The sequence below is a fragment of the Poecilia latipinna genome, unplaced genomic scaffold, assembly GCF_001443285.1.
Source record: "Poecilia latipinna isolate Pla-1442-1.1 unplaced genomic scaffold, P_latipinna-1.0 Scaffold54, whole genome shotgun sequence".
Lineage (NCBI taxonomy): Eukaryota > Metazoa > Chordata > Actinopteri > Cyprinodontiformes > Poeciliidae > Poecilia > Poecilia latipinna.
The window spans coordinates 367,874-389,437 of record NW_015112670.1 but is presented as its reverse complement, the minus strand read 5'-3'; the positions used below and the strand labels follow the sequence as shown (position 1 = coordinate 389,437).

General features: G+C 39.7%; 1 protein-coding gene across 13 annotated transcripts in view; it reads right to left on the bottom strand.

The window, feature by feature from the left end:
- Positions 1-388: 388 nt before the first annotated feature.
- arhgef1 (Rho guanine nucleotide exchange factor (GEF) 1) overlaps positions 389-21,564 on the bottom strand; it is a 45,520-nt gene continuing 24,344 nt past the window's right edge. For 3 of the 13 annotated variants that reach the window (XM_015052994.1, XM_015052978.1, XM_015052987.1), the window contains 29 exons: positions 21,111-21,209; positions 19,308-19,350; positions 19,075-19,180; positions 18,577-18,717; positions 15,855-15,884; positions 14,467-14,569; positions 14,228-14,297; positions 13,969-13,998; positions 13,363-13,533; positions 12,499-12,631; positions 11,601-11,612; positions 10,778-10,936; positions 9,114-9,304; positions 8,871-9,017; positions 8,514-8,596; positions 8,284-8,409; positions 6,835-6,949; positions 6,169-6,269; positions 5,947-6,021; positions 5,765-5,840; positions 5,088-5,255; positions 4,914-5,001; positions 4,728-4,835; positions 4,170-4,222; positions 3,924-4,070; positions 3,707-3,832; positions 3,440-3,624; positions 2,911-3,015; positions 389-1,949 (listed from right to left, as the gene is read on the bottom strand). In XM_015052994.1, coding sequence (XP_014908480.1) covers positions 2,941-3,015; positions 3,440-3,624; positions 3,707-3,832; positions 3,924-4,070; positions 4,170-4,222; positions 4,728-4,835; positions 4,914-5,001; positions 5,088-5,255; positions 5,765-5,840; positions 5,947-6,021; positions 6,169-6,269; positions 6,835-6,949; positions 8,284-8,409; positions 8,514-8,596; positions 8,871-9,017; positions 9,114-9,304; positions 10,778-10,936; positions 11,601-11,612; positions 12,499-12,631; positions 13,363-13,533; positions 13,969-13,998; positions 14,228-14,297; positions 14,467-14,569; positions 15,855-15,884; positions 18,577-18,717; positions 19,075-19,180; positions 19,308-19,350; positions 21,111-21,209 — 2,961 coding nt within the window. In that variant the 3' untranslated portion in view covers positions 389-1,949; positions 2,911-2,940. Of the gene's footprint in view, positions 1,950-2,910; positions 3,016-3,439; positions 3,625-3,706; positions 3,833-3,923; positions 4,071-4,169; positions 4,223-4,727; positions 4,836-4,913; positions 5,002-5,087; positions 5,256-5,764; positions 5,841-5,946; positions 6,022-6,168; positions 6,270-6,834; positions 6,950-8,283; positions 8,410-8,513; positions 8,597-8,870; positions 9,018-9,113; positions 9,305-10,777; positions 10,937-11,600; positions 11,613-12,498; positions 12,632-13,362; positions 13,534-13,968; positions 13,999-14,227; positions 14,298-14,466; positions 14,570-15,854; positions 15,885-15,966; positions 16,437-18,576; positions 18,718-19,074; positions 19,181-19,307; positions 19,351-21,110; positions 21,210-21,564 lie in introns of those variants that run through there. The other 10 variants (XM_015053016.1, XM_015053000.1, XM_015053008.1 and 7 more) reach the window with 10 other exon arrangements.

Sequence of the window (21,564 nt, the reverse complement as noted above, 5' to 3'; positions counted from 1 at the left end):
TAGGTTCAGAAGGTAGGATCTGTTTGTGGCAACAATGAGAATGCATATCAGGAAGTGATCATGATTACAGTGCGACATTGGAATGAGACAACAGCTTTCCTTCCTTCAAATCCTGAAAGTGTCATTTGTTACATTGTCTAGTTTTAAGCCGTCTTTCTCTGCAGGTCCCATGCAAACAGTTTGGTAACAGATTCTTAAACAGTGCTTGGCCTCTTGCAGCTAGATTTCTTAGGCACCTGAACGATGGTTAGTTGGTTAACGTCACTGTGGTGTAAGCAGGATATCAGAGACTTGCAAATACTGCTGCAATTTGGTCATAAAGCTTTAATAGTCCTAATAATATTTACCAGTACATTCATTTAGTATATCAACTGTATTTCTTTTTAATTTATTTATTGAAAAACACTTTTGCCACTCTCAAATGTGCTTTGTTATGTCTTTGGTCCTGTGTGCACAGTCTCAATCATGCCGCTACCGAGGAATTATACTACAACAATTATAATTACAATCAACTGCTGAGTAAAATACAAAGGCAGGAAAAGCGTTGATACAAATATCGCTAGTTGGGACTTTATAACGAATAATATACGCATCTAATGTCATATAATACAAACCTTAACCCCAACTGAAGCATGTTTCGGATCAGAAGTTGCAAACTCTCGATGCTGCAGAAACGGCGCGTTTGTGAACGAGTCTGAAGTTTCTGGGCGCTTTTCAGGTATGAGTTCAGATTTCATCAGCGCAAATTCTAAACTCAGGTTCTCTCTGCGGTCCTCTCCGTGACCTTCTATCAAACTATCCAAAGCCAAAAATATAAAAAAAAAAAAAACCTCCAAACATTCTTCACAGGCCTGTGTGTTTTCTCTCTTTCCACCTTTGATGTGCATTACATATCCCAGAATTCCTTCTGCAGCCTTGTCCAACCTTTTGCACGCCGCTCTCGCCTCAACCTGGCCCAGTGTTGTAACAGTATCAGTAAGATGAGGCAACTCACTGACCTAAAAAAAAAAAAAAAATCCTCAGAGGAATAAATAAAAGCAGTACATACAAACACGACTCCATTATCAACAGCATGATTGCCTATAGTGCCGCTATTCATAAATGTTTTACTGAGAATAACAGAAAGGAAATTCCAAATAATAAACACGTTCTCAAATTAAAAACCCGGTAACACACATACACACACTTTCTTGCATGCATCCTTCCGATACAGAGGGCTGCTTACATGAAGCCCAACTGATGAAAAACACGTGCTGGAGCAGAGTTTAAATAAGAAATTTTGTGGTTACAGTGTGTTTTTAACTCGTCTTGATCAGGGGGAAAAAAAGTGCATCTTTGTTGTACTTTGGCATAAACTAGAAACAATACATACCAGCAGTTTTTTTTTTTTATTTTTCTAATAATCCTTCTATTGCTACATTACCCTTTGAGGGTTTGTTTTTCCTGTACATTGCTATTCTTGGCATTACTGTCAATTATGTTCCAGCATACATGTCTCGGGTGTGCATATGTGTGTTACAGCAGAAAGAAAAGATTACATTTCAATAGGCAGCACGTCTCTCACACCAAAATATTGCTTCATTACTTTTGGCACCTCTCTGCAAAAACAACCTCCCACTCAAAAGCAGGATATCTCCTCTTTTTTCCTTTTCCTCCATTCCATACCTTTGTTTCAAACATGCACCCAAACAGACAAACGCACACGCGCACACACACACACACACACACACACACACACACACACGCTCCATCACTGAGCACAAAGCCACTACACTCCTCTGGCAGACGGAAAACTTCCTGCTTTGGCAGCAAACAGCTCTGATACAAAGATATAATAGTGACAGCTTGGATCCAGGCAAGAAGTTTTTTTTGAAGAGGGGAGGGGGGTTGGGAAGTTCCAGGGAAGCCTCTGAAAGTAACGTTGTTCTGAACAAGAGCCAGAAGAAAACCTGAACACAAGGACATATGAAAGAAAGTAACAAATATTATGTAGTTGAAGAAACAGATAATAATCAGAGGCTTTAGTTGCAGAGGAGACAGGTTCTCAAAATCTTTACCATCCTAGTTTAATAGCATCTTTTTCCTACTCAAGATACTTTTTTAATTAAAAGAGTTTGACTTCCTGGTGTTTTTCATTGTAATTTCATGTGCAATTTTGTTCTTCTGCAATCCTAAAGCCAAAGTGAATCTGAGGCAGTAGCAATGTGTATGTGAAGAGACTTAAACTTAAATTTAATTAACATTTCACTGGAGCAGCATAACTTAAGAGAAATGCAATATTCAGGAAGCTCTGAATATATATTTTTTTTTACCCCAGTTAACATTCTTCTGTTCAAAACAGCCAGCCTCTTTTCTCAGTAGTTTCAAACTTTTTACTCGTTTCTCTGAATGTTGAAATGGGGAAGTGAAGGCAAACACTGGAATAGCATTACAAGCTGCTATTTAGACGTTTTATTTTATATCACTATAAACTGTTATTTTAAAAATCAATGTATCTTTAAAAACTAGTTGTGTTTGACTTGTATTTTATGTTTTGACATTATTACTGTTATCTTGCCCTGATCAAAAACAATAACAGTGTCATTTGTTTATTTTCTGAGCTGATGCTAGAAATGAACACAAAGTTTCAGTTTTTCCAGAGAATTTTAAAAACTAAAATTCTCCTTTTGAAAACACTTTCACATAAAAGAGAGAAATTTGCAGTTAAGCATTTATCCTTCTGAAGCAAAAGCTTGCAATCTTAGAAAAGTGCCACCGCAGTAAAATACATTCATGTTTGACAGTTTTTTCTTCCCCCCTCAAAAAGCAGACTTTTGATCGCCTTATTCACACAGTAAAACACACATAAAAACACCTGAGGGTAAAACGTGCTAATTGACTGAATTCAGGGATCTAGTTTGGCTTTCTCACCTTGTCGCCAGCAGGTGGCAAAGTGGCATCTTACTGGAAGTTGGCGCCTTCCAGCGAGAACTCAGAAAGGACCTCGCTCAGCTTGTGATGCTCCTCTTCCACAGCCTGAGACACAGAAAATCAATATCATCTCAAGAATTGAGAACAAACTCACTTACAGACACACGCAATTCAGCCTCCTCCTCTTAACATCCACCTTTTGTCTCCCTCGCTGCTTCCCTGACACATCCCATTGCGTGCGCCGGACATAATGGCCATTTTTAGACAAGTCCAATTTTACAAGGCAATTTTCAGCAAAGCAGTAACAGCAGTGGTTAAATGGTTTTCTATTCTCCAGTTTCTCTTTGCTACCATTTGGCCCTATTTTGTCCACTGCTCGCTCCTTACTTAAGTTATCGTCGCTGAAATGGACAGCCACGCTGTTCCTTTCCACTCGGCTTCAATCTTTTCTCCTCTCACATCTTTATCTGCCTCCGTCATACAATCTGCTCTCCTCCTGAGACTCCCATTCATCTCCCTCCTTATTCACCTGTAGTCTCTGTATCATTTGCAGCAGGCTGTCCAGCCTCCTGCATACTTCGTCCCTTCTCTCCTGGGACAAGACCAGAGGGGCACTGATGCTCCCGTCTTCATCTTCTTGTTTTGCTCCATCTTCCTTCGTAGAAGGACTGGCGTTCACCTGCATGTATCCGCTGTCCGTACACTCGCTTTCTTCTGTTATTGAAAATGGCTCGGGTTAGAGATGGCAGCTCACAGTTGAATCATCTGAGCAGTAAAACGTCTTCAAATCCTTAACCTGCTGGCTGAGGGGCCTCCGTTTCATCAGAAGGCTTCTCCGGTTGCTCCTCTTCGTGTTCTTCCTCGGGCTGCGAGTCCTCTGACAGACTGATGCTGCCGATCAGCAGTCTTTTCAGTGACATGACTAGCAGAGAAGACAAATTCAGCAGTTTGATGAGCACTGGAAAGCTAATTTTGGAAAACAACAAAGAAGTATGAGCGAGACGACTGATCACCTTCATCCAAAGCGCCGTCAGCCACCTTCTCCTGGTTCCTGCTGGAGTGATCCAGCACATGAACGAAGCCCCTGTCGGTCAACATCTCTATCAGCTTGAGCCCTCCATGGACAGCGGTGTGACCTGTCACACTGTCCCTTTCTTGGTCTGGAGACGGACACAGAGATCAGCTTTAGCCTTAGAGAAATCTAATGAAGGTACATTTTTACTAATCCTGTACATTGGGATGCTCTAATGTGGCCTTACCACTGCTGCCTCTTAAACTTCCATTCTCAGATGGATTCAACGGGGCAATGAGCCTGTGTGAAAGAAAAGAAAAAGGGGTAAGTCTTTCTTTTTATTCCGCTTTAGCTTTTGAACATTTTGTAACACAATAACCCCAATCTTTAATGCATTTGTCTTAAAACGTTTCCTATAAATTATGTCAAACTAATCTAGACTACATCTTCCAGAGATGTCGGCCCTTAACCTCATGCTAAACCATAAAATACTGAAGCTGTGCTATATGTTTATGGGAAATATGTCTACAGTGGGAAAATGTATATCCAGTCTTTAAAAACAAACAAAACAAACTGAATATGGACAAAAAGAGAGAGAGAGAGGGCACAAGCAGAAAGGTTTGACACTTTTCCAATTTCCATCCATAAAAAAAATTCATTAAAAATTCTAACAATTGTGAACTACTTTGAATCTTAAATCACATAAAATACAAAAAAATGGACTGAAGTTTGTGGTTCTGTAAAGGGAAAATATGAAAGTGTGTGTTTTTTTTTGTTTTTGTTTTTTCAAAACAAAAGCACATACGTGGTGGGACTGAGAGGAGTCACCCCAACTCCATGAGGAATAGATAACCGCATGGGTGTCCCATTCTTCTTCAGAACTTCAACCGTTGACTTTATTATATCATGCCAACTGAAAAACAAACAAGCTAATGAGTTCCTCATCTTTAGACTGAACACTTTTACTCCGACAGTAAGCTTTAACACTCACGTTTTCATTTCTGCAACAGACTGAGCCACCAGCTCGTAGATCTGAGCACCACTGTCCCATGTGAATATCACATAAAAAGCCTTCCGATCTGACAGAATAAAGAGATAAAAATGGAAATTAAGCAATTTTAAGATGTACTGGGAGGACCTTTACTTACTTGCTACAAAAACTAACCTGTTGCCACTTCACGGAGGAAAACAGAGTCCAGCTTTATAATTGGGCTCAGCATCTGCTTGCCCTCCTGTGCAGTCATGTTACTTTTACTCTGGCATTTTAGCAACATCTTGTCCTCCTGCTTCTGTGCAAGAACCAGCATATCGTCCAGCAGCAGGCAATGCACATCTAAGAAAAAGAAAAGTTTTCAGGTTCACAAAATGTGTTCTCTGCACTTTGTTCTTGGATAGTTTATAATAGCTATTTATTTTTTTTCCAATACTCACTGCAGTATTTTACCGATTCGAACTGTTTAAAGCCAGTAGACTGTTTTAATCTATCAAGTGGTTTTACTATTATTACACAGAGGTTTACGCCACTAATTTAAACTAATATAAAAGAGGAAGTCAAACTCCACCAGGTGCAGTTCGGCTGTGTTTCCCATAAATTTAAATGTGCAAATATCAAAAAAGGGAAATGAAAAAATTGCATTGAACATCAGAAAGGCTTAGAATATGACTGTTTCCCTTTGGACACAATTTATTTCATAAATTAAACACTCCATTTTATATTGGATTAGCATATTATTTTCAAAAGTTTTGTTCCAATACATAGTTGTATGTTAAATAATAGTTCAGCCAAATGCTTCATTTATGACCTTAAAGATTTCTTTGTATTAAATATGTGAATTTATTTACCGATAGCCTTCTCTTTGGTGACTCTCCAGACCAGCGGACCTTCAAAAAGCATCTTCCTCTGAGTCAAGTCAATGCTCTTAAACGGACAAAAGAAAAGTGTTGAAAACAGCCAAGATAACAAGACCAAAAGAACAATAACTTAAAAACTACTTTTTTTTTTCTTTTTTTTTAAAGTAAACTACCTTATATTCAGCATAAAGCTCAACACTGGCTTTCAGCCCCGATGTGTCCAGTTTTTTCTGGTACTCCTTTAGAGTCTGGGAGCAAAGACAGACAAAGATCAGATTTCTGTTTGATAAGTCAACATGGAAGCAGTAGGAGTCTAACAAACAGAAACCTTCACAAGACTCCAACAGTTGTTCGGTAACAACGGTTTATTGAGTGATGATTTATGGGGTTCTTACCAACATGTTCCCCATTGTTTTGACCTCTTCATTGACATGGTTGAGGATCTTTCTGCAGCACTCTGCGCTTTGCTGGATCGACTCCTTCTCCTCTTTTTCCTCTGCAGAAACAGGCAGAAAACGGAGCCGAGGTCAGCTTTCACAAAACAAAGCAAATGACTTCAGACTTCAGTCATAACAGTGAAATCTGCAAACATTCAACAGCTAAGTTCAATACTGATAAAACGGTTAGGTTGCTCTTTAAATGATTATTTACTCAGTGGAATGAAATAAAACCCTTGTGCTTAAATTAACATAGAAAAGTGAAACTAACTGATTTATTTGAAAAAGTCATTTCCTAAATGAGTATAAATAATTTAAATATCTGCACCCAGTCATAAATAATACAGCACAACTTACTGTCTTCTAACAACACTTGATGTTTTGCAAAGCAAAGCTTATTAATCCCTGTTCTAAACATCTTTAAGTAAATTATCCATGAACTAATTAGAACTTTCTCAAAGCTCTAATCTTTCTAATAGAGCTATGTAATGAAAATGTCTGCCATAAATTTTAAACGACCAAGTTCTGTATTTCAAATCCGAACTACTTTTAGAGAAACTTGAGTAAAAGTTGAGTTTAATACAAGAGATAGAAATGATAAGTTACGGGCACACAAACACAAACCTGTGTTCTTTGCAATGTTTTCCAGCAACAGTGGATACTTTGTTAGCCTCTGCATTTCTGTGGGAATAATGTCTTTGAGCTGCAGTCTGCGGCACTGGGGTTTACTCTCTGCCTCCTGAGGTTCAAGCACACACACACACACACAGTCAGAGGAATGCCACTTACAGCTGAAACCAGAAATTTACATATACATAAACAAAAAAGCATTTACCCCACTCTTCAACATTAAACCATCCTAAACTTTCCCGTATTTTTGCCCAGTTAGGATTACCAAAATGTCTGTTTGCTAAATGCCACACTATTGGCATCATACAACTAGATTGTGGAACCAAAGGCGCGTGGCCTACACGGTTAAATGTTAACCTGTGCAACATGGGTAAAACAAACACGAAGGATCCCTGCATGCTGTATCTGCTGTGGTCTCAAATGCATTCAGGGTTTTAAATATAAGCAGATTTGCTATGTGATGTCATCAGCGTGTTATCTGCATCAGACTCCGCTGACGATTTTACAAGATTACACGGACACTCTGAAGTCCCCTCCGTCTTGATTTGTCCTTCAAATATAACAGGCTGCTCTGTTGTGTGGGGTCATGGGATTAATCAAAGGAAATCAGCAATAATTTTGAGAAGACAACTGTGACATAAATAAGTCTTGATTTATCCTTTGAGGGTGACCAAGCGTGCAACTTTCATCTGTTCAAACTACTATATGCAAATATAAACACCATGTGAACATCCAGCCTGTGGACAGGCAGAACATTCAGACTGCCTACTGATCTCTTGGACCCTGGGTCAGTGTGTTTTGGTGTAGTGAGTAAAACTGCTGGCCAAAGCTGAAAAGAAAAAAAAAAAAAATCGCCCGCAGTGAGATGAGTCCCATCAGCAATGGCTGAAGAAATCATGAACTAAAACATCAGTGTAAAATACAAGATTAACTTTTCCAAATGTCCTCACAGATAAAGAAAATTTGTCCTGTGATTTGGTGAGACTAAAGTTGAAGAGTTTGGCCACGCTACCCACTTTTACGCTTAGAAGTAACATAAGAAAGGCTTGAAAAAGTTCAAGAAGCAAATCTCCCACTGTGGAGCATGGCGGTGGTGGCGTCACGCTGTTCCGACACATTTACAAAAAAAGACATCACGAGAAAAGAAGATTACGTGGAAATACTCAAAACTTTCCCGGACATCTGTCAAGCTTGGGGACTAGTGGGTTTTTCCAAATGGACAACGACTCCAACCATTTTGATAAACTATTTGCAAAGTGGCTTAAGGTCAACAAAGTCAAAGTTTTCTAGTGGTCATCACAAATTTATGACCTCTCCCCATAGAAAATCTGAAGATAGTGCTGACAAGGTATGTCTGCTATTTTTATACAATGCATGGAATTTCTTTGTACGCACGTAAATCTACTACATTTTGAGTAATTTAGTTCGGAGTCATTGCGGTACCTGTATAAAAGCGTTAAAGCGAGCGTCTTTCTTCTGTCTTTGCTTGATCTGGTCCAGAGCATAGGTCTGGTAACTGCAGAATCTGGCCGTCAGTTTCTGAAACCATTCTCCTTCGGGCCCACCAAACTGAAACACACACATGCAAACAATGCGTCATGCAGAGTGAAACTGAATAAATTAGAGAAATAATGAGAGAAATCAATAAATACAGAAAGGCAGGATTCATTTACCCTGTTGAGCAATGTGGGGCTGATGTTTTTAACAACGTAGTTGTCACTGACACGCAGTTTCTTCAGGCTTTCATAGAAGGTATCTAGAAGAGGAGACGAAAACAGACTTGCGGTCACCAGAACACCTCTTTCATACTTCATTCCCAGCTGTTAAGCCAGCAATAAACCATGTCAGCGTTTCTTCCGTCGGTCTAAATAGCTAGTTTACAGACGTAACTATGTTTAATCTCAGAATCCAGGCACTATTAAAGTAAATCTAAAGTAAAAAAAAAAAAAAAAAGTGATTTTCTTTGAGATACAAGGTATTTATTGAAGCCAAAATTTGTGAAGCCTGTGTGTGATTACAACAACACTCACAGTGCATGTCAATGATTTCCTCGAGGCTTGGGAAAATGGTCTCAAGGTCCAGGGCAGAGAGGATTTCCTCCCTCTCCAGCGGCTTGGCGAACACCCACTGAAGGACACTCAGCATTCTCACGTGGGCATGCTCTGTGGCAAACAACTCTAAGACGGAAACCAGGGAGTGCAGAATGGGCAACATGAAACAGAGGCACGTGAAACTTCTCTCTTTCTTTTTAATCACACTTTGCTGAATTTTACCGTTTATGACTTCCTGCCTCTTGGTCTCCTTCTTGCCGAGGTTCTTTAAGGTGTCAGAAGACGCCTGCACCCTCCAGCTGGGCGGGTCCTGCTCCAACTCCTGCAGGCGGGGGTCAATCTCCTCCAACTGTGGGGACGGGCTTGTCGGGGGCTGGCCAGGCACTTCAGAAGGGAAAGCTGGTCCATCCAAACTAACACAGAAAAGACACATTAGCTTACAGCTGCTTAACCAGGTACAATCCAGGCAGTCTTTACAGTGCCCTCTACAGTTTATCCAACTCCTGGTAAAGTTTAGTAGCAAATGTTTTATTATAGTAGCCCAACATTGTGCTAAAAAAAAAAAAAAAAAAAAAAAACTAGGAATAAAACATGAGTAAATTTAGCACCATATTCTCAAAATCTTTACAAGCAACTTTATAAGCCATACTCTCCTAAATATTTTAAGGTGCAACAATAAACTCTTGAAGGCAGATGTTGATGCTAGCTGCGCAGGGAATCAGGGGTAATATTGCTTTTATTCAGGCAGAAGTCCAGACACCAGAGCTTAAAGCTTCCCGAGCCCGTTGCCATAACAATACTTGACCTGGACTTGGTTGTAGCATTTGACTCAAAAAACAAATACTGGTTTTGGAATTCCCATTCCCATTCCCATGGGAGATTAAACTGAGGATGTCCATGAGCCAAAGAAACCAATAAAACTCTTTACTAACGTCATTGTGGCCAATCAAAACTTACCAAAACAGGATGGCCAAGACCCACATATCCAAAAAAATTAACCAAGAGAAGTGGCGAGTTGAAGTCAATAGGTTGAGAAAGAGCACAAGATGAATAGAATGTTTATTTTAAGATGATGCCACCGCTGAGGTGAAGTCCGGTTATTGGTTCTGTCTCACTTCACTGGAACCTCTCCAATGTCTGTTAATAAATCCCAGGTTGAAGTGGTTTCCATAAGACTACAGTTTCAGTTTTAAAATATTCAGTTATTTCACTGATGTAGAAAGGGGCAAGTTTAGGCCCGTCGTCATTTTTTAAAGGGTTTTCCTGAATTACGAAGATCAATGCACATCTGCCTCTCTAGAATAACTTCTTGCTTTTTTGTCATTTGAAGAGTGGCTAAAAGAGACGACACTCCGTCATGACATATTGCACCCTGGAGAAACTGGGACTGACAAATTACTAATTAAAAGTTCCTAGGTAAATCTAGAACAATAAAAAGCTGTATTTATCCAATTAGTTTTTCCTAATGTTCACCAGTAAAATTGTAGAAGGCACTGCAAAAGATGCACAATACATTTCTAGTAATACACAGGTGTTTGTTCCTCTTGGGAAAGAAATTAAACTTCAGTATTCATGAAGAGCAGTATTTATGATACTGCAAAAGAAAAAAAAAATCTTATCAAAGTGAAACAAATGTTTACAAAATAATATCGGTTCAGGAAGATTCTCCCCCTTCAGGTCATCTTTTTTTTTTTTCGCTGCATCTTTAGGTGAAATCAAAAGATATTAATGTTTTTGGGTAAAAAGTCCAAAAACGTTAAAATCTTCCTTTTACATCCCTATTCCAAACTGGTAGCTCTAGTGACTGTGTTCGACATCCTGTCTGTCCCTGCTGTGAGCTTCTCCAGCCGTAGAGGCTTCAATGAAACAGGGACTGCCCATCTTACGGATGGAGGTGCTGCGGGGACAGCGGGGCAGGACTTGTTGCAGAAGACGGAGGCTGCAGGTCCACGTCGCTACGGGAGCGAGACTGTTTACGAGAAGAGCCACGACGCCGAGACGAGTGCCGGTCCACGCGGGCGCTCTCGCTGCGTCCTACTTTCCTGCTTTATGGAGGGAAGGTAGGAGAGGACGAGGGGGACAGGAGGACGAGGGTGAAACGAAACAGGGACAGGATAAAGATGTGGGAGGAGAAAAAGAAACAAAGAAAGAGAAACACAGATCCAAAAGACAGTAGAAAAAATGAAAATTACAGAGAGGTGTGAGGATGGGGTTAAAATTTGAGTTCATTATCAGAATAGAGAGAATAATGGATGACTGAAATTAATTAAAGAGTTACAGATAAAAAAGACAAAACTAACAAAGACAAATACTGACTGAAAAGTAAATATGCATGACAATGCCATGCATGTCATGCATGCATTAGTATGACAAAAAATACTGAATTTTTTTTTATTTGACGTCATAGCATCTGAATGCCACGCAGCAAGTGTCTTTAGCCATGCATTGCCTCTACATTTAATTTAGTTTTATCTCTCCAGTTTCAAATAAAGCAGATATTTACAATCCAGCTGTTCTCCATAATCTAGCTAATCCGGACGAATCAGTTTTTTTTACATACTTAGCCAGTTTGTGTTGCATCGTAACAGGAACACAAAACTCGGTGTAAAGTGTGTTTGCTTATGAGAATTGCGCTCTCTGTCTGCATCATATGTGAACAGATATTGGGGCCTGAAGCGTGTCTCTGCTGTTTTCTCTGCTGACACCCACCTTGGCTTCCGTCTGCAAAAACACGGAACATCACACTGTTACACACTCCTCTTCGCCTTTCACACAGCTGACTTCAACCACAGTCACAACCAGAACATGCATGTACGCACACCCCAACATGAGTGACACCCTGGAGATGTTACTGAGCCACGGTCCGAGCTGCATGCCAGGTACGACGCTAAAAGCTCCTGGCAACAACATGGAATCACACAAGACGCAAGCAGAGATGCAGGGCTGGTCCTGACTTTTGACACACGGAAACACCTTAGGAAGCACATTGACTAAGCAGCTAAAATACGACTAAAGCTTGACTGAAGGTCGAAACTTCATTTACGGCTGAAAAGCTGCACCTTGGAAAGCAAATAATGGCTGTAATCAATAATCAAACTGTATTCATTACAAACTGATCAGCATTGTGAATATGTGCCCGATTCCAATGGAAGAAAAAAAAAAAAAAGGTTGTAACATCTCTGAAACTGAGGCCAATAAAAACTGCGATGAAGCTCTGATGTTAAAATGAGAAGAAACACACAGAAACAGAGAGACAACGGAAAGGGAAAACACATGCCACTGTGAGGAAGATGAATGAAGAAGGATAAAAGGGAGAGGGAAGGCAAGGGGGCTGAGTCCACGTTCACCTCGGTGAGGGTCCGTCTCAAAACTGCAGGCTCTGTTAGCTAGCGAGCGACGGGCGGCATGACAAGAGCTAGCACACAGCAGGGACAGACAGCTGGGGGAGTTTTACCACACTCCCACAGCCAGCACAATTCAGACGCATTCGGCTTTTCCTCCCCCGTTTCCCACTCTATCCAATGTAATCCCCATCTCTAGTCCTGAGCCAATACACTGATGTTAATCGGGTAATATTTTCTCTCCTGTCTTCATTCTTCCTTCTCACCTTTCTCTGTCCGACTCCTCTGGGTGAGTGTCGTGGGGGGAGCTGTGCTCAACGACAGAAACCCCGGGTCCGATCTCTGGAAGGGGTCCGTCTGGCGGCGAGGGGAGCTCTAAGGAACCGAGACCTGAGAGACCTGAGAGGGCAGAAAACCTCATTTTACTATCAGCAAAAAAAAAATTCAGAGTCAAAGGCAGTCAGATCGGTTCAAGTACAATTGAGCTTAACAAAAGACTCATTCAACGACTGAGAATTTTGCAACAATCATTGTGAAATTTGCCCAACAGAAACTCCAAAAATATTAATCGTTTTATTTGACAGAAATTTTTGATTTAATCAGAGTAATGTAATAAAATCAAAGTTAGGGTTGATAAAATGTGAGCCTCCACCACAATTTCAAATTGTTCAGCTTTTCTGTTTCCCCTTCCTTACAGCTCCAGCTCCAAATATTCCAACACTGAGAAATGTCCAATGTTCCTTGTCACTCATTTCAGACTGCAATACTCATATTTATACATTATACAGCATAAAACATTTCAAATTTCAAGACTCCTTTTCTTGTAATTCTGACGATTTTGGCTTATAGATAATTAAAATAATTACTGGAAGCTCATGGTGTCCCGTCCTAATTAACTAATTAGATCTTCACAATCATAAAGGTTTTCTGAGCCTCTAAATGTTCTCTTGGTCTGGGTCACTAGGCTTCACCATGGCAGAGACATGGCTGTAATTTCACTGGGATTAAAACGATGCGCTCATGTTGGGACTGAATTCAATGTGTCAAAATTGTAAAACATGCTGAAGCACTCCAGCAGTTAACTCTAATCAGTTTTCAGAGTCAGTATAAAGTAGAATTTCCTGCGTTACCATCGGCTGGGGTGGGCTCTGTGGTGGTGGGGGTCAAGTTGTTGCCGGCAGGCTCCGCATTTGGCGCTGAGGCTGTGTTTTCAGGTTTTTTGGCGGAAGGAACTGGAGTTTCGGTCAACGAGCCTCTGCCAGAAACCCCTTTAATTTCCCTTCCCTTAGGATCTTTGTCCACTGCAGAGGAAGAAATGGATATCTTTATAAAATCGGAACTGCTAACAATACAGCTGCAGAAAGCCATAACCCAAAAGCACCCCAGTCAGGTAAAAAACCCCAAAAAAAAAAAAAAAAAAAAAAAAAAAAAAAAAAAAAAAAACAAAGACAAAAGAAACCCGGAAAAGACTATGAGACAAGCAAAGAATTTGAGTATGTTTGGTGCAATCAAGGCTCCTGTTACGGATGGGATGGTTAGATTGAGGATCGTAAGTCTTCTAAACAAGCTTCTTTAGGACACCACAACTAAATATCCACTGAAACTCAGGGGAAGAACGATGCACCCACACACTCTTGCTGTTTGATGTAAAACATGCAGACATGCTGATGCATTGATTAGTAGGGGTGAAGTCATTCTACACATAATAAGGGAGGAGGACTCTGAACAAAGAGTACCTTCAGGATCTTTTGGTTTGCCTTCGACTGCAACAGGAAAGAAGGGCAGGACAGGTTCTTATATGCAGACCATTTATTCAGATCAATATGCATGTTTTGTAATGTTTCTAAAACACATAGATGTTCAACATGTATGAATTTTATATAACTAATAAATGGAATTTTAAATGTTTAAAATAAATCTGTATGTACATGACAAAAAAAAAAAATCTATACAAAATGTGAAAACAAACAAACAAACAAAAAAACAGTATCTTACTGCTGCCTCCAATCCAGGTGGGAACATGGAACCCCCGAATCTTGGATTTCTGAGGATCATGATTCTTCTGCTAAGAGAACACAGGGGTAGAATAAAAAGAAGGTGAAATAAAAATCTCAAGCGAAAATAACATTAAAAAATGCATCCTGAAAATAGGTTTATAGAAGCAAAGTTGATTTGATTTACTTTCTTTAACTGGAAAGGGCTGTTTCCTTTCTGCACTCATGAGGATACCATACCTTAATCCAAGGGAAACCTCTTTTGGACTTTTTACTATCTCCTGCCCTGTTTTTGACTTCAAGGTGCTTCATGTAGGCAGCCACTGCAGAAAAGACGGCTTGGCTAGAAGAAAAGTTAAAGAGAGTGGTTATCTAAAAATGAAGCGACAAAAACGCTTTCTAATTAAACTTTTTTTTTTTTTTTTTTTTTTGATTGACACATCAGCAGAAAACAGTAAGGCTACCGGTGCAGCCACACAGTTGCTCACCTATATCTGTTTGAGTTTCTGTAACTGAAAAAGCTGGATTTCATAATTTAGGCAGCTTTAAGGAATAACTGAAGGTTCTTCGACACAGACTGTCGTTTGCATTTTGTTATGCTAACAACGCTAAAATAACGCTGATATTAGATGCTAATGCCAGTTTGAAATGGCAACACTGACTGTTCTCCGTCTACACACAAAAAAACAGCTCAACTATGGTATAGCTAAAAATATTTATTTGCCTCTCACCCTTAACATTAAAATCTTGAAACCAAGTACCACCACATGTTAAATGGATTCCTGCTACAGTCATACTTCATTAAAGGCTGATGGCACTTATTAGAAATTCTCTGGTGTATATTAATGAAGCGTTTGCTCCTGCTAGATGAACGACAGCCAGCATCTTTAACGCCATTTATCAGACGCCAGGTAGCAATGGAAAGATAATGATTACCGAAGAAACTGGCTTTGCATTTCTCCGCAAGTAATAAAGAATCAAAGGAAATATGTTGAATTTTGTAATTAAAAGTTCAAGAGAAATCAAACCAACGGACAAAAAAAAGAAAAAGAACTTAAAACAGAGGCGGAGGAAGAAAGAGAAATGAAACAGGGGAGGGACTGTTTTTCAGAGGTGGAGCTTCAAATAGTGGGGAAGAAGAAAAAAATGTGTGTAGAAACAGAGGAGGAGCTGAGGAGATATTTGAGAAATCGGGGAGCGTCTGGGGTGGAGCCCCACAGTAGCAGAGCTTCATATAAGGAACCAACACACTGTTTGAAAGCACATCCTCCATCGGATACAATGACAACAGAACAAACTCAAACTACAAAATCCTTCAGAGCATGCTTAAAAGATCACTCTTTGTCAAATCCAAATGAAAATATAACAAAACTTAGAATGCATCATAAAACATACAAAAAATAAAACCAGTAAGGTTTTAGAGAATGAAAACATACGTATTAAGTTAACTCTTCTGCAAAGCTAGCTTTATAAATTAGCATTTGGTGGGCTTGAATGCATAAAAACCTTGTGGTTTGGCCACACCCAAGCTAAGCATGCAGAGATGCAATGTACGAAAACAAGAAACATTAAGGAAAACCTTTCAAACTTAATAAAATTGAGTTTAAAAAAAAAAGGGTATAACTTACCACTTATCCTCATCTGGGACAAAAGTAAGTCTAAAACAAAAGAGAGGAAACAGATACACAATGACTTATCAACAGAAGTGGGAAAAGCAAACCAGAGTTATTCACAGCTTACCTCTTCTTTTTAAGTAGCATTTTCCCGTTCGCTTGCTCGACTAATTATCAGTTCTGTTTTGGGTCGGTGGAACTTAAAGTGACTAAGTTTATCTTGATGCAACGCAAAGCTGACAATCTGGTTGTTGTGCTCAGAGTTAAAGCTTTTGATCATATTCTAAAGTTTGCGCAAAAAAATGAAGACCAAAAAAAAAAAAAGAAGAAACAAAATGAAAAAGATCAAAAACATGAAATGAAAAGCATCCAACAGTTTTACAATGTCTGTCCTTCTACTTGCAAAAACTATACTTATACAAGCAGAACAAACACTAATTAAAACTTTGGTCTCCCCAATATCTGCTGACGTTTCTTCTCCGGTAAAAAAAAAGAGTCTGCCAAAGGGGAAATCTGAAATGCTCCAACACAGCGGAAACGCTCTATTTAACCATGTTTTTGTCTGATGCAACATGCAGGCAAGACTGCAGACATTCGACCCTTCTGTTTTGAGATGAACATAAAAGAATGGGAGGGGTTTCCCCGGGATTTCCCTGCATTATCCAATCAAATGTCTAGTCCATCTAGTTTGCATCACCACAGAAACCAATGAGCAACAAAATGGGGGTGAGGTCACTGTGCTGTGGTCAAGTGAGAGAGGAGCGTGTGGAGGGTGATCGGGTGCAAGATTGTGGGAGATTGTAGGAGGCAGAGGAATAGAGAGACAACTGTTAGAAGGAATGAATAGAGCGAGAAGCTTGTTGGATCATTTGCGCAATGGAGACAGACATCCAACAGCGCTGAACCAACCGACAAGTCTGAAGCTGAATTAATGTCTTGAAAAGTTTGGAAACTCCTTCCACTATCCCTGCCTGTTTTCACAGGGTGACAGCAGAGTGTGAACACTGTATTTCCTTTCCTTTCATTCCCACTTCCTCCTCCTTTCTGCTGACAGGATGAAGTTAGACAATCCTCTGTCCTCTCCGTGGTCTCCTTTCCCTCCCTGTCTGACCGGCCGTCTGAAAAACCGTTGATGGCTGTGGGGTCAAGGGCAACTCTCAGCTGCTCTCTGCTCATCGCAGAAGCAACGCTGCACTGATAACCTTCAGGATCCTTTGCTCTCTGCATCTCTTGTTGTGCATAAGACCCCCACCTCCACCCCAACGAACACTTGGCTGAGCTCCAGGGAGAGCCTTCCTGCCAGCGTGGCACTCCTGCCTCCATCTTTTCCTCTCTGCCTTCTCGTTTCCTTCTCACGCTGTTTTGCTGTGCTTCTGTCGCAGCTCTCCTGCCAACGCTCTCACCCCGAGAGCTTCTTTTTTCCTCTAATATGCTGCTGGATTCCCCGCTGTGCTTCAGGTTAAATGCATTGCATGCATGCGTAAAATTGAATGCGTACACAGTTGGAAGTTTTATTGATTCCCGTCCAGGAATGCCTAAATGATAATCAAAAAGATTACACACCGAGCAGCTTTTGAACATAATTGTATGTTATTAGGGACGGATGATTATCAGATTCTTCCTTATGACTAACTAAAATGGTATCCAGAGTTCATAAATAGTCTGGAAAAATGTGGGATTTTACTTGCTTACATTTCCAGTCTTTATTCCTTAAACCTTCTCTTCTTGTTCTTACCATCTTTCTTCCCTTTGTCCTCCCTTTATTTATTTCCTGCCTTCCTCCCTCAAGTACTAAATCACTTTCTTCCTCCCTTGTGCCCTCACTTCTTTACCTCCTTTACATTGTTCCTTCCTACTCTTCTTGTGTCCTTTCTTTCTCTCCTTCCATTTCCTTTTTTGCGTCTTACCTGCCTTTATTTTGCTCCTTCTTTCTTAGCAGTTGAATTCGTACATATCCGTCTTTGCAACACATTTACTTGAACTGTACATTTTGTTATTTTTGTGCTGCATGTCTCCATAGTTTGTGCTGAAAATCAAATAATAAAAAAATAAAATAAAAACTAAAGCTGATAAATTTCACCAGAGTTTTCCAGTGGCTCAAAATTGGCATATTAAACATTCTTGTCGTTTTCTTCTTCACTAAGTTTAACAGCAAATTTAAGCTGATATTTGCTCCTTAATTATACAGGCCACCTGCCCGGGAAGGATCCGCACTCAGCTGCTGAATAAACACGCCGCTCCTTGCTTGTCAACCTCGACAGTCATCGTGTGGAAACTGTAACAGCGCCAGCATCTTACGTGATGGGAAATATTTCCAGAAAGCAAATGAAAAATGTAGGGGCCTTTGTTCCAGCCAACATACAGGCAGTGTACAGCAACATGTGGGGGAGGGGCAGTACTGCTGTGCTCCATACAGCCACAGAAAAACTCTGGCCACTCCAGTAACTTTGACACCTCAATATAAAGATCTTAAAGCCTAAGAGTGGCTGAAATTGTACACAGCTTTTATTCTTCAAATTCATGTTTGCCTTGATACTTGAAACCAGAAGAATACAGTTCTAATTTTAAAAAAGCCCTTCATGCAGACATAATCCCTCTCTTCAATGAGAGCAACAAGCAAATGTTTTTGGTCAAATTCAGTAGAAAATGAGCCTCAAACTCGTCGTCTGTGCAGAACATCAAAAAAAAGCTCAACATGTGAAGTAACGCTTGACAAAGAAAGAAAAAAGCCACTTACTGTGAATCAAACATCTTCTCCAACAGATTCTCGGCCACAGACTTCTCCTTCATTTCCAACGGGACGCGGTCAGTGGGATAGTGATTCTCCACGTCCATCACCTGCTCCTCACAGAGGGTCATACCCATCATCCTTTTTTGCCTGTGTAAGAACAAAAACAACAACAAAAAATCAGACAAAGGCTGTTAAGGGAGACGTTTGTCGCAGTAGATAATACAGGAAGCAGACGTACAGTACTTAGAACATGGAAAGATGCAAAAACTAAAGTAAAACTTTGTTGCTGTAACAACAAAAAGTTGTAAAAATTCATATAGGCTTTATAACCGAGAGGAGCACCGATTATGAATGTAATGGGAAGCAGCAAATGCATTTTAATCCATAACCCATAAACTCCCTGTCAAACAGTTAAACCCAATGGTGCTTAGGAGACGGGAGGGGGAAATAATAAATCCAGCTGCTTTCAGTTCAAACGCAGAGTTCCAGCTAGAAGAGGTTTACCTGAAATCTTCCAGCTGTTTGGCTACTTCTGCAGTTTGAAATTTCTGGACATCTGCAGCGTAACGCCTTTGGGTGTCATCTGACAGCAATTCTGGGCGAGTTCGGTCTTGGAAAAGGAGCAGCAGAGTTTAGAATAATTAACACTTCCTGAAAGAAAAGCTACAATCCACAAATAAAAAAAAACTTCAACATTTGTAATAGCTAAAAATATATATATATATATATTGACCTACCCAATTCAAAGGATAAACTGGATGGCATCGACACTCTGAGAATCTGTAATGAACATCAAATAAAAATGGTAAAAAGTAACTGGATTTAAATTCTAAAGAATTATAGTTTTTGCATATATCTAGAACATTTCAAAGGCTTATAAAAAGTTATGCATAAATCCATATAACCTTTTTAAAACTGAGGCTGTTTTAAGTTCTTAAAACCTTCTCACATTTACAGCAAATAAAGACACTATGTGGGTTTTCTGCTGCAGAAGAATTATGGACGGCTAATTAACTTTTTCTAATTTAAAAAAAACAAAAACTAAAGAGCGAAAAAAAGAAAATCATCTGCCAACTATTTAAATATACATTTCTGGCATTAAAAAAACAATAGTCTGATCAATTGTACTTAGATTTGTATAAGTGAGTGAAACATTGGCTTTATGACTTGATTGAATCTGCAATGTGTGCTTTTGCAAACCTGAGATTAGATTTAAATCATTTCAAGGCCTGGTAATGGCCAAATCATCATTAAAGACCTACAGAACTGATATGGTGCAATTGCTGTGTTTCTCCACCAGGGGTCATTTCAACACCAGCAATGAAAACAAAACCTATCAAAGTAGGAAGCAAAAGCATATCCATACTAAGAGCTGCGAAGCTCTTATGTGGATAAAAGTAACTAAATAGTCCAACTTTGAGGCTGGAGGATCACCACAATGCTGCTTTTATTTATTTATTTATTTTTAAGCTTGAGACCTATGACGAATAATTCCTCCTCGGGGGGTTTTCCCACGATCCCGACAGGAAGTTGAAAGGTTAGAGGACACATGAAGAGAGAGAGCAGAGTTGACTAATAAGTGGAGTCTGAGAGATGTCTGAGGAGGAGGTGAAGAGGAGAAGTGAGAAAGGTCAGGTGAGCAGGGGGGAAACAAAAAGATACAGAGGGCAGCTGCTTTGATAGAGACCAGAGAGCAAACACAAATGACACGAACACAGTTAGGAACAAGCAAACAAACTCCTGGTCACACCGAGTACTGCTCTCTTATCAGAGCAGGACATGACAGGTACATCTAAATAATGTTGCATATTATTGAATTTAGTTTAAAAGAAATGAAACTGATTTTATTACACGCGAGTGGAAATTGGAATACTTCCACTCATGCATAATAAGGGTTTATTACCGTTTGCTTCAATGATTCTGGCCCCGACATAATGAAAATCAAGAATGTTATTTCACGGAATATTTGAATATTAAATAAGAAAAAGAAATCATCAGAGTGGACAGGTGGCAAGACCTGCTAGGGGAAAGTGAGCAAAGCGTGAAGTGCTCTCACGGCTGTGCAGACTTATTAATGGATAAAACAAAGCAGACCAACACCAGCAGATGACACGGCTCCCTAAATCTTCACTGGATGTGGAAATTTCACACTGAAACTTTTACTCTCTGCCTCTCTGCTCTTCGTCCAGCGTATCAGACCTTGATTTCCAAATGTAATGGAAAATGTACCTTTGTCTGAAAAGAGGACTATGGGATGTTGGCTAACAGTCCAGTTCTTTTCTTGCTACTACAGTTTTTGTTTTGTTTTCATCACAACCTAACCAAACCTTAGCAGTTCGGCCAAGTGCAATGCCGATGCAGCACTGTCCCATTCAAGCTAACTGTTCTTGTTTAATTGCAAATAGTTAAGTGACAGGTTTTTGAGGTGTTTACTATTATTCCTTTTACTCTTTCATTTGTCTACAGATTTCTGGAATCTGCTTTCATCTTAATTCTTTTTTTTTTTTTTTTGGCAGAAAAAAATGTAGCGTTTTACTTACAGCACCCTTCTCCAGGAAGTTGTTGTAGAACTCTGGAAACTGTTTCTTGGTGTCTCTGGCATTGAGGTTCTTCACGATGTCAGCGTGAAGATAGCACAACTGTGAAGGAGGCAGAAAACAAAGCAACTTTTTAGTCTGACATTTGCAACAGTTGTTGATGGAAGAAGTCATTTTAATATTCATCATAAATCCTAAAAATCACTGACAAACCAGACGTGTCAGACATAAACTAACAATTTTACACTCTAGCAACTATGACAGTGATTCTTTATTCTTGTTATGTAATGTCTTTGCAATCTGCAGGCTCTATGTCAGCTACACGAACGAGCAATACTTAATTTTTAGAGTGTATTATGTTTACTGAACATTATTTATGTTAGAATTTGATACTTGCACAAACTTAGAGCTCTCAGATCAGTGAAGTTGAAAGGGTGGGTAAATGGATGGAAGATGG